The sequence below is a fragment of the Danio aesculapii genome, chromosome 1, assembly GCF_903798145.1.
Source record: "Danio aesculapii chromosome 1, fDanAes4.1, whole genome shotgun sequence".
Taxonomy (NCBI): Eukaryota; Metazoa; Chordata; class Actinopteri; order Cypriniformes; family Danionidae; genus Danio; species Danio aesculapii.
This window is the reverse complement of record NC_079435.1, coordinates 49,276,802-49,289,971: the sequence shown is the minus strand read 5'-3', so window position 1 is coordinate 49,289,971 and position 13,170 is coordinate 49,276,802. Positions and strand designations below refer to the sequence as shown.

The following is a 13,170-nucleotide window of genomic DNA, read 5'->3' as shown; positions in this document are numbered from 1 at the left end:
AATGTATGTGTAGCAGAGGCCAGCTAGCGAAGTGCTATGCAGGTAAACCTCACTCTTCTGACCTCTAAAGGTGCTCCAGCGACAGACGCTAGAGGCCATGGTCTTTAGCCTCCTTGTTGGAGCAACCGACTCTCATGCAAAGAATCGCCGGTTTGATCCTAGCTCAGACCAGGTTGGGTGAAGCAGGACCGGTGGGTTACACTTGGGGGCTCGTCCGGGATGGGATTAAGGCTTAGGGGGTGAGCGTAATGGAGGCCAGCTAGTGAAGTGCTATGCAGGTAAACCTCACTCTTCTGACCTCAAAACGTGCTCTAGCGACAGACGCTAGAGGCCATGGTCTTTAACCTCCTTGTTAGAGCAAACGACTCCCATGCAAAGAATCATCGGTTCAATCCCAGCTCAGACCGTGTTGGGTGCAGTTGGACCCGGTGGGTTACATATGCATATATATAGTACCACACAAATTACATGCAGTCAGCCCTGAGGTATGAACATTGACTGGCAGACAGACCGAACTGAGACATTGTCTGGCCATTGAGAGACATTCAAGTTCATAATGGTTAATCAAAGGTGAACTGGAAATAAAACCAAAGAGTGAGTGTTGGAAAAGTCTGTGCAGAAAGATCCAGAAGTACCTCAAGCCCCTCCCCCTCTGAGCACGGCGGGCGATGCACTACCACTTGCCTCTCGGTGAAATAAACGGTAGAAGAATCCTCGCTTCGGTGCTGGATTGGGTCTGTTCACATCCAGATCAGCACACAGCACTCCGTCCATCTCGAACACGTTAATCTCCTTAAAACACTCCATCTCAATCATCTGAAACACACACACACACACACACACACACACACACACAGTTCACATTTTTTTTAATACAAATCCTCAGCTGACACCATTGTGAACACACTGTAACTTTAAGATATACAAATATAGGTCACACTTTACAATATGGCTTCAGTAGTTAATGTATTTACTAGGGCTGCAAGATTTGGAGAAAATAATCTAACTGTGATTTATCTCATCAAAATTGTGATTGCGATTTAAAATGCGATTTAAAACTGTTGTTTAAATGCAATGTACCATAATTTACCATAATTTCATAAAAGAGCAACAGGTTTGATGTGCTATATTTATTATGTGTGTGCATATATAAATACACACATACATGCAAATATTTTATTTTAATTTTTTATATTTACATATCAAATATATATGTACATGATACACATTATATATAAATAAAATTTTGTTCAGATTTGTTTTATGTATGTGTGTATTACATATACATATTAAATATATATAGTTCACACACACATCTTATATCAAAGCAAACTTTTATTTTGGATGTGATTAATCTTTGCCCAGTACTATTTGTAATATATCTGTGATCAAATAAATGCAGCCATTGAAAGCATAAGCATGTTTTTAAAAGAATGAATTACAATTATGCATCTGCTGCATAAAACATATGCCAGAGTAGTTGGTGGTTCATTCCGCTGTGGTGACCCCTGAAAAATCAGGGACTAAGCTGAAGTGAAATGAATGAAATAAAATGATCAGCCATTCTGGGCCCACTGAATTAAGTCAATGTTAAAGAATGCAGTTATTTTAATTGCTGCTAACTCTTTACTAAAAAGCACAATAAGTAAAATATAAATATATAAATATAAATATATATAACTTAAAACTTAATTTTTTTTTATTTAAAATACTAAAGTGTAATACCTCATTTTGCCATGGGATGGAGACACTCCCTGTTACAAACTTGTGGTAGAAATCGTCATCTGTCGGGTCCAGGTTTACACCTTTGACTGTCGAAAACTGCTCTATGTCCAGGACGTCCTTACAGTAAACTGCTCTTGGCTAAAAACACCACACACATCCATTTTAAAAAAATCATACATGTTCTATTTTTTGAATAAAGCAGATGAAAACACTGGAAGAAAGCAGGCAGTTTTCTAGACTCACGTCTGGACAGAACGGCGGGTCCAGCATGTTGGCCTCCAGCCGCTTGAAGTTGATGTTGCGGAAAATGGGATGCATTTTGACTTCAGCCGCTGCACTGCCCCTACAGCCCAAGCGCTCCTTTGGATCTTTACATAACAACTGTGGAAAAGAAAGGGAAAGAAAGAGAGGCTGAAATCCCAGTGGAAGTCAAACTGACCTCGAGGTCATAGTCTTCCATGACACCATGAGAGAGGACTAAACAACACACTCCTCCACAAACTACGCTTTCCCATACAGAAAATTTTACTGATTATAAAACATTATTTACAATGTCATCTACAATTTGACAAATGAGTAATAGAGTACAAGACAGAGAATATTAATTTAATGAAAAAGTAATTTAAATAATGTGTTAAAATGTGTTGTTTACGAGCTTATTTTTTTTTCAGCCATTCTAGGTATTCATCCTACATTTTTCAGTAGGTTTAATGTGCTGTGTTTTGTTAAATACAACTATTAAAATTATTTAATTTTATTTCATTATTTATTTTATTTATTTTCATTTTATTTCATATATATATATATATATATATATATATATATATATATATATATATATATATATATATATATATATATATGATACACATGATTGGCTGTGCAATACTCCTACAGCCTCCTCACCCTTCTGTATTACCCCGCCCACATAGAGTGACAGCAGATATATAAACTCACTACAGTTTGACAAATATTGCTGCTGTTGGACAACATAGTGTACTTTTGAGGCTTTTTTAGACAAGAATGTAGTTGTTTAGATTGCAACTATGCAGTTTATTTTTTAACTATAGTGCCTATTTTTTATTATTTATAATCTCACAGATTCAACATGTTGGCAGCCATCAGCCTGTCATACTGAGCAGAGCAAAGACGGTTGCGCCACAAGATGGCGACAGAGTCTGCATAATAAGTCCTAAGGGGAGAAAAACTCTTTATTAGCATGTGTTTTCTTTTCGTATTTCAAACTACAGCTGATCAAATCATTATATATCAGGTAAGTGACATTCTAAGTCGATCTCTCTCTTTTATATGTTGTAGTGCTGTATTTATACTATAGTATTTATACTAGTTGTGCTTGCTTTGCTTTGGCTTTTTCGGGGTTTATAATTGTGACATCCCAATTGCAACAGAAAAATACTGGGAAATGTGTCTAGACTGATAGCATTTCATGCCTTTCAGCCCTATAATCTAAAAATGTGAGCAAAATCACCTGTTTTGTCATCACTTTAGACATTACGCTAGAGAATCATTCAAATACTAGCTCTAAAGTGACGTGATTTTAAGCAACGGTTTCTGCTGTTCTGACATCAGCTGCAGATTTGAATGAATGGCGGAGGAAAGTAGTTCCTCAAACAAAAGGATTTTTGAGACTCTGATTAACTTTGATTTTCTTATTTATATACACACTCGTAGAAGTGCGATATGGCTGTATATCGTCACTTGAGCCAACGCATGCCGCCCACCAGTGCTGATATTCAGTCATATCGCTATGAGTGTGATTTTGCTCATATATATATATATATATATATATATATATATATATATATATATATGTAAAATATAAGTCAAAGCTAAAAAAAAATCGCTAAAATATGTCCAAAAACAAATAAATAAATAAAAATTTGTTCAAAACAATTAGAAGCTAATAAATGGCAATTCAAAATCTCAACATATATCATAAATGTATATAAATAACTCCACAAAAATCATTTTATAACTAAAATAACACTGATGTATACTGAATATAACACTGAATATATCCATTATTTAATATTTACATTTAAGAAAATGTGTAATTGTAAATTTTGTTAAGCCACTGATCCCAGTATCTCTTGAATTTACTATAAAACTCACTATTCAGGAAAAGATTCCTGCAAGAGCTTCCCACCGGTTACAAATGATTTCATTCACATGGCTTCATTCACATGTTCTCATCTCATAATACGATCCTTCCTGCATTCTCTTTACGAGCAACAGCTCAAACCCCCTGAAGAGCATTAAGTGTGCACCTGACGGCAGATGTCTTTAGCGTCTTCTGCGAACTTCTCAGTATATTCCTCCTGGTCCTCACAAACTCGCCGGTCCACTTCCTCTCTCTTCACTCGCTCTTTACGGCGACGGAAAGGAGACTGACCCTGAATCATTTCGTATATTAGACAACCCAAACCCCACCAGTCAGGACTGAAGGTGTAGCTCTCATTCTGGATGACCTCTGGGGCTAAAAACACATATGCATAAGAATGAGGTCAAACACTCCACGACAGGCACAGCAGAAGAGATAAGGGAAAGTGTCTATGGCTCTTACCCATGTACCCCACTGTGCCAACACGCCCTCGTATCGTCTCGCCCTCTGGAATTTGCACTGCCAGTCCCAGATCAGAAATACGGATGTGCCCTGAAGAACAGCATTGCATTAAAAATCTGCAGTGTTGTCATTCCTGACAAGCCCAAACACGACAAGCTTCAAATCAGCTCAGGTAAAAAGAATCTTCCCTTTAGGTCCTGGTTTCACCTGCATTTTCAGCGATCACTCGCATTACGGTTTACATACCTTCCCCTTATTTCATCATACCCAATATCGCACCATAGTAAACTCGCCGCAACTTTACTTTCGCTTTCGATTTTGCAACTGTGCACACGTTTGATCATTATCAGTTTGCCTACAGTGTAAAACGCTGCAGATGCACAATTACATTCACTCTGCATTCAGTCACAAAGAGCATGCAGGAAATCTTGCAATGGCTGCTTTTCGTAGATTAAAGCTTAACCTTCAAAGGCTGTGTGAACAGGAAGTTTCTGCGGGCTTTATTTCAGTATGATGATTTATTTCCAATGGGCTATATGCCCAGACTTTTAATTTTCAGTCAGCCAACCTAAGCACTACAGGTGAACTGTCTTGTCATTACAAAATCGCCACGTTTAAGGTCTGATTTCTTTAAATATCTGTGATCTTTACTGCCTGATTGATATCCGATATAAAATGGGTCTCAGATCGGACAAAAAGCACTGCATTAAATTCCATTTTCCCCTGCCATCTCTTTAAAATATGAAACTTTATTTAACCCCCAGTATTTTCAAAGTCATATTAGATGAATTATGCAGAATTGTAATAGCATTGATACTGTAGATATGGACTAGTGTCTAATCATTGTTTGAAACTAAGGTGTGCAGTATGAATGTAATTTTATTAATATTATTGCCTTTTTATATATGTAATTTATTTTATCTTATAATATGGAGAGCTCTGCTGTGACGTGAAGTTCCTTTTGGGATTAATAAAGTCTAAAAAAAACAATCAAGCAATGGAGTTATTGAGCTAGCCTTCTGCCATTGACGGTGCTAGTGTTTACAGTGTTTCATCTCAACAACTAAATAAATGCTTAAGTCTATTTAACTGATAATATTTTAATTACATTACAACATCGATGCTGTATAAGGAACCTTATAAGATTGAAAATAGTCACATTAAGCTTTCACTGGAAGTTTATTGTTGGCTGAAAAACACTAGCTGTGCATAGAGCCCACTGAAATGGAATATTGAGTAGGGGTGGAGTTTTATTTTGCGATCCTCCCATCTTTTACATTCTTTCGCAGCAAACTAATGGTTGGAGGGGCGTGGCTAAACATATATCACCAAAGCCATCAAATTGACATCAAAGAAGAACAGCCATTGCACCGTAGAAGATTCTGATTTTGATTAAAGATTACCAAAACATTTTTTTCAGAGGATTAACTTGCACTGATTAATTGTTCATTTTAAGATTAACAATATGTGATAGCAAAATAAATGTTTTAAATTTTGATTTCATGCAGACGTTAATGCTATTATTAATTTCTGATATCATTCATTCATTTTCCTTCGGTTTAGTCCCTTATTTATCAGGGGTAGAAAGTTCCGCAGCCTGAAAATGAAATAGGCAGCCCGAAAGTAACTTTAGTTAGAATTAATTCTATTTTATTTATGCAACAACAAAAAAATTTGCTTGAAAGCCTAAAGAACATTATATATCGCTAGATTATTATCGCTAGACAATTCTTCAGCCGTTTTGGCGTGACATTGATTAGAAACTTAAGCCCCGCCCAATTGTAGCACGTGCAAACCCAGGAAAATTTAAACCTGCAGCCCCGCCCACAAACAGCGTAGCAGATCCCAGTTGAATCAAGTCATGAAGACGCTGTGCTCAGCTGGATATTATTGGAATTGTAAGGGGAAAGATAGTGTTATTATGGGAGTTTTCCAGGATAAATAACAAAACGGGAGGGTGGCGGGGGATGGGTCTGAAATATGGGAGACTACCGGGAAAAACAGGAGTGTTGGCAGGTATGCTCACACATACACTATGCACTCTGACTACTTCAATATTGTTGATAAGCCGTGGTGGCCATTTCACTATGTGCACTGAATGCAACAGGTTGTCATCGGTCCAATCAGCGCAGATTAGCTTCGCACTAAGTAGGGGTTTGGGAACAAATGAATCGCTGAACAATTCATATTGGAGTCGCTGGGATAATTAGGTAAAAATAAATGCATATTATAAGACAATGAAAGTGTTTTTAGACCTTGCATGCATATCAGCCTGTTGTTGGAGACCCCCAAAACCAAAATATGATCCTTTTTAATGTATAATAGGGGCTCTTTAAATCAAAACAATTTGATCCATTTTTCAAGGTATAAGGTATTATTCAAACCTTAATATCCTTCATGTGTTTAAGAATTTTCCATAATGAGCTTAGAAATTATAGATATATACTTAATGTATTTCTGTTTAACAAAACCTGTTACAAAATCTAGAGTTGAAAAAGTATGTGAATGGCAACTACGATTTATATTGTGATCTGGTTGTTTTGGTGCACTTTATCATAACAGTATATACAAATGTTTGTTCAGTAGGCAGAGAGTAGGACTTTGGTGGTTCGAATGCATTTCACCACATGAGCATCTGCACGACAAAAGTATCAGATCAAATGGTTTTCTCAGGAAGTGGTTGAAAGAGAACTAACTCAAACTACTTTAGTTTCCATTTACACGTGAGTTCAGGGTCCTTCACTTGTGATCGTACTAAGTAAAAAGCATCTTCATACAAGGAAAAACCGGATTTGTATATTTTCTGAAGGAATGTGAGAAGTTTTTGTTTGTGCAAAACGTGCCGCCGCTGAGCAAGGGTGTTTTGGGCGAACGCCAGGACATTGCAGTGTGGTTGCTAAGATGTTGCTTACAAGCAGAACTCAAGAGAGCGCATATTTAAGTCAAGATAAACATGCAGAACATAAACGGGAGGGAAAGCAACAAAAAGAGGCTGTAAAAAAGCTGAATAAGAAATGCTTACCACGGTCATCTAGCAGAATATTTTCTGGTTTCAAGTCTCTGTGAAAGAAAGAGAAAACATGAATTGGACTGAACTGAGTGTTAACTTTGTTATTAACTAAATTATTTAAAAGTTTGTTTACTGCACGATGACTTTTTTTGGCTTATGATCATCGAGGCTGCATTTATTTGATCAAATATGAAGGGGAAAAGATAATATTGTGTAAGAATCATTACAATTTACAAGAACCAGGGTTTCTGTTGGTTTCATCAAGTCAAATTTAAGACTTTTTAAGACTCTTTTTAAGACCATTATGAATGAATGGCCCTTTGATTTTTTTTTTTCCCAAATGATGTTTAACAGAGCAAGGAAATTTTCACAGTATGTCTGATAATATTTTTTCTTCTAGAGAAAGTCTTATTTGTTTTATTTTAAAAGCAGTTTTTTTATTTTTTAAAAACCATTTTAAGGTCAAAATTATTAACCTTTTCAAGCTATATATTTTTTTCGACTGTCTACAGAACAAACCATCGTTATACAATAACTTGCCTAATTACCCTAACCTGCCTAGTTAACCTAATTAGCCTAGTTAGGCCTTTAAATGTCACTTTAAGCTGTATAGAAGTGTCTTGAAAAAATATGTAGTCAAATATTATGTACTGTCATCATGGCAAAGATAAAATAAATCAGTTATTAGAAATGAGTTATTAAAACTATTATGTTTAGAAATGTGTTGAAAAAATCTTCTCTCCATTAAAAAGAAATTGGGGGGAAAAATAAACAGGGGGGCTAATAATTCTGGCTTCAACTGTATATATATTTGTTTGCTTTTAGTCCAAATGAATTGAGCGGAACTCCTATTCAACCTAATGTGTTTCTGTTTCAAAATCTTGCGATGTTTCCTGCCTATTTATAATTATTATTTCCGCTCACCCTTACTTCTGTAAATAGTTTTTGTGTAAATGGATTATATAAAGGGATATATATTAATATATTGACATGAGAATTTGTGTAATTGTTTTTAGTTTTCTTTTTCTGATCAGGGAATTTAATTAAGAGAATGTGCTGTAAAAATGTCTAACAGCTGTTGTGAATTGTATCGCTTTGCAATTAAAAACCTAAATACATATAAATAAAAAAATATTTAGATGGATTGTTGGTGATTGGATGGATGTCGGCCCGATTAGGTAACTTTCCCTGGAGAACTTTTAAAATGAAGACCTGTTTAAAGTTAATTCAAATTATAAAATTTCAATTTCCGGCAGCTAGCTCTCTGCAACTCTCATGTTCGCCCACTGAAGCTAAGCAGGGCTGCGCCCGGTCAGCAGGGGGCTCTCAACCTGCAGTCTGTGTGGGTCCTAACGCCCCAGTATATTGATGGGGACTCTATACTGCTCAGTAAGCGCCGTCTTTCAGATGAGACGTTAAACTGAGGTCCTGACTCCTTGTGGTCGTTAAAAATCCCAGGATATCCTTCGACAAAGAGTAGGAGTTTAACCCCGGCATCCTGGCCAAATTTGCCTACTGGCCTCTGTCCATCAAGACCCTCTAATCATCCCCATATCATTATTGGCTACATCACTCTGTCACCTCTTCACCTATCAGCTGGTGTGTGGTGTGCAGCCTGGCGCAATATGGCTGTTGTCGTGTTATCTAGGTGGATGCTACACAATGGTGGTGGATAAAGAGATTTCCCTCATTGTGTAAAGTGCTTTGTGTGTCTAGAAAAGTGCTATATAAATGTATGGAATTATTATTATTATTATTATTATTATTATTATTATTATTATTTAAGACCTACAACACAATATTTTTGTGAATTTAGGCCTAAAACACCATGAGAACTGATTTCTATTTCATTATATTTTACATTAAAATTTCTTCTTGTGATGTCAAAGCAGATTTTTCAGCATCATTAATCCAGTCTTCAACCTTATCATGGTCCTTCAGAAATCATTCTAATATGCTTTTATGGTGCTCAAGAAACATTTCTTCTTATTATCAATGTTTGCAACAATCACTTTAATAGTGCTGCTTAATAATTTTTTCTTAAAAACCAGAGTCCATTTTATTAAACAGTCTATTATTGACAGAAAATTCAGAATAGCATAACAAAATATGTACTCAATTTAATAATAATAATTGCTTATATTTATACAGCACTTTTCTCAACCCTCAAAGCACTTAACACAGTTTTGGGGAGAATCTCCTCATCCACCACCAGTATGCAGCATCCACCAGGAAGACATAACGGCACCCATTGTATGCCAGACTGCACACCACACACCAGCTGATTGGTGGAGACAGAGTGATGAAACCAATTATGATATGGTGATACTTAGGAGATCATGACGGACAGAGGTCAGTGGGCAAATTAAACCCCTACTCTTTTTCAAAGATCATCCTGGGATTTTTAATGACCACAGACAGTCAGGACATCAGTTTAACATCTCATCCAAAAGACAGCGCTCACTGAGCAGTATAGAGTCCCCATTACTATACTGGGGCATTAGGACCCACACAGACCACAGATTGAGCACCCCCTGCTGGTCTCACTAACAGCACTTTCAGCAGCAACCCAACTTTCCTATGTGGTCTACCATTCAGTGGGCGACCATATGAGAGTTGCCGAGAGTGAGCTAATCTGTATCAGTGCTAAATAAAAGTATTAAATGGTTTAAAATAATAATAATAATAATAATAATAATAATAATAATAAATTACTAACATGAGTAAAACTGTGGTGACATGGTAAATATAAACCGAACGTGCCTGCTTTGAATAAAAAGCATTTGTTTATATTCCTTTTGCATGAAGCCTGATGCCTGCCAACATAGATGGAAAGTAAAGATTCAAAAATATACACAATTTAAATACATTCAAATCCTGCAGCCGAACATCTACGTGGCCATCGGATTTCTCAATTTTCAGAATTTGCAATATTTACCATGCAAATTGTGTGAAAAAATCTCCAGCATAGTAGCTAGACAGAATCTATAGACGTAATCACTGATTTCCTGAACAATCTGTCCGTAGATTTGGAAAACGTATGCAAACGCACCTGTAGACGATCCGTTCTCGATGCAGATCCTCTAATCCACAACAGATCTCCGCTGCGTAAAAGATGGCCCGCTGCTCATCGAAACCTGAGTTTCCCATGTTATAGATATGAAACTTCAGGTCACCACCGTTCATTATGGTCAACACCAAACATAGAGCGTCCTTAGTCTCATACGCATATGCCAAACTAACCTAGAGGCAGAAAAGAAAGACATAAAGAGGCGCATTGTTATCCATTCATGAAAATATGAAACATGAAACTCGTGCTGCATGCGAAACAGTCAAATGAGAAATGTTTGTTTAGGTGTGAGCACACTGATGTAAATCATCTGGATGACTGGCACCTGTAATACAGCGTATTTCAGTAAGTGCACACAGTTATTCCTGGAGAAACAGACTAAACTGTATGGTCCGAAACGGAGACACAGGAAGTGCACTGTATATGGTTTTAAACAGTAGCGCTTTTTGTCTTACAGAGGCTAATAGGGAAACTTAGGGCTATGTGATATGTTGATAGAATTTCATTTATTCATTTATTTTCCTTCGGCTTAGTGCCTTATTTATCAGGGCTTGCCACAGCGGAATGAACCGCCAACTATTCCGGCATGATAGAAATTGTATTGAGAAAATAATGTCTGTCGTTTTATATTATGCTCTTTCGTGATGTCACAAAATACATTGTTTACTGTAATATTTTATGAGCCCAATATTACACACAATTACAGGAATGCAGACAGAAACATGAATAAGAGCATAGCGATTGCAATCTTAAACTCTTCAGACCCGAATTATGTTCGAATTTTCTGAGACCAAATTATAATAATAAAAATTCAACACCTTTTCCGTATATATATTTTTGTCCCTTTCAGTGGACATCAGGTCAAGGGTGTGTTTACGAAAACCATTGTTAGCCAACTAAGGTCGCAAGTTGCGTTGTTACAAACACAGTTTGTTGATTTGGCGTTCCACCGAACAATCGCACACTGCATCACAAGCTTGTACGTTTCCAACTACACCTCTGGAGCTATAGTTAGAAGCATAGATCCTGGCTGTGTTCTATTCCCAGTTAACCCCCTTTGCCCTATTCGTTTAGAACATTCTACCATTTAAACTTGGAATGATTAAAGAAAAAACATTGAAGTCATCTTTCTTAGGTGTAATTTGCTTTCAAAGTATTTTTACAATTCAGATTTAGCGATCTTCATATTGACAATTGCACTTAGTAATGCACTTTGAAAACATTTATGCCATTTTGAACGCAGCCGAGACTCATGACGAAAGCTATAGTGACCTGTTATTTAACAGCAGAATTTGCATTACGTCTTCAAAGCTTGTGAAAACAAAAATATATATAGCATACGTTAATGCTTATAAATAATAGAAGAATATTTATTAAGAAATGTATCTGTACTATAGGCATATATGACATGGGCCTGTTGGTTAGAACATCTCTGCAGTGGTTTGAATGTGTCAAGTAAAAATATTTTTTATTATTATTTAAATTTATATAAAAAAAAACAACAATATCCTACTTAATAATAACCAATAATACATTAATAATAATAATTATTATTATGAAAAAGATTTTTTTTCTTTTCTTAATAAATAATCTACTGTAAATTACAACCATTAGCCTAACGATTTATATGAGATTGTAATATGTTAGCTAAGTCATTTTATGTTTTAATATAGAATATGGAATTTTCTCAATAATATTTGTAAAGGAAACACAGGCCGTATATGCACCATTTACATATATTTCAATTAATATAGAAAGTGGGTGCATGTTTTTACCAAAACTAATATTTGATTATTTTTTTTTTGCTTGTGCGTGTAAAACAATATAAACTGCACAAAAAAAATATGGGATTTTTCTCTAAAGAAGTTGCTACACCATCCCGTTTGGAGTGTCATTATGGACATTTTATGTTACAATTAACATGGTTCAAACGATGGATCGACAGAGAAACTAGGGTTTTGGGAAACTCTCATCACTACGTTGTTCTTTTCATCGTATTATGATAGTTCAGCTGTGAGTTATGTCTTTGTTTGGGAAACCCCAGAACAGTTGTACTTCCCGAACATTATCCCATCATAAAATACAAAAACATTTAGATTACTGGTATAATCCTGAAATTTATTTTCAAAATCACAAACATTAACATTGGTACATTTTTACTTTAATTTTGAGGATTGTGTTGTACAGATTGCACCTTTTTTGTAACAAAATTTATCTTCATAAAATTCTTCTTCGTTCTATTCTATTCTTTGTTTCAATGAATTAGTACATCGATATTTTATGTTTTTTACATAAAAAGTTAAATCAACATTACTGGAGATTTAATTTCAGTAACAGATCTTGAACCCATTGTGCATCCTAATGGACAGACATCTTTGAAATGTGAAAAAATCCTGATCTAAAGCTTGCAATGTTACAAAAGACTCTAAACTTGAAAATAATAATATCTATAAAGTATTGTCAAAATATCAATAAATCTGAATAAAAACATAGTAAATGTGGCTTCCGTCTGTGTCTAGAATGAAGTGATGCCATGCTGCTTTTCAGTGTAGTGGATTTTTTTTTTTTTTAATTCAAATTACAACCGAGCCTTACTGCCGTTTGATTGGCTTACAATTGTCCATGGACTGCAGGCTTTAAATGAGATGAAATGCTCTGGAACCACAAAATACATGAGCTGACCTGTGTTGTCCATTGTAAAAAGTACATGGTTTACAATTTGCATTTTATTAAGAGATGTTTTTAATTTTTACGTTGGGCCTGTAATCATTAGATTTTATT

General features: G+C 35.7%; 1 protein-coding gene across 2 annotated transcripts in view; it reads right to left on the bottom strand.

Annotated features, from left to right (window-relative positions):
- Window positions 1–13,170, bottom strand: part of grk4 (G protein-coupled receptor kinase 4) — a 66,752-nt gene that overhangs the window by 8,912 nt on the left and 44,670 nt on the right. The window contains exons 9-15 of one of the 2 annotated variants that reach the window (XM_056461906.1): window positions 10,372–10,562; window positions 7,332–7,369; window positions 4,310–4,399; window positions 4,014–4,222; window positions 1,969–2,106; window positions 1,726–1,863; window positions 636–816 (exon numbers count right to left, since the gene is read on the bottom strand). In XM_056461906.1, the coding sequence (XP_056317881.1) occupies window positions 637–816; window positions 1,726–1,863; window positions 1,969–2,106; window positions 4,014–4,222; window positions 4,310–4,399; window positions 7,332–7,369; window positions 10,372–10,562 (984 nt within the window). In that variant the 3' untranslated portion in view covers window position 636. The remainder of the gene's footprint in view (window positions 1–635; window positions 817–1,725; window positions 1,864–1,968; window positions 2,107–4,013; window positions 4,223–4,309; window positions 4,400–7,331; window positions 7,370–10,371; window positions 10,563–13,170) is intronic. The other variant, XM_056461899.1, reaches the window with a different exon arrangement.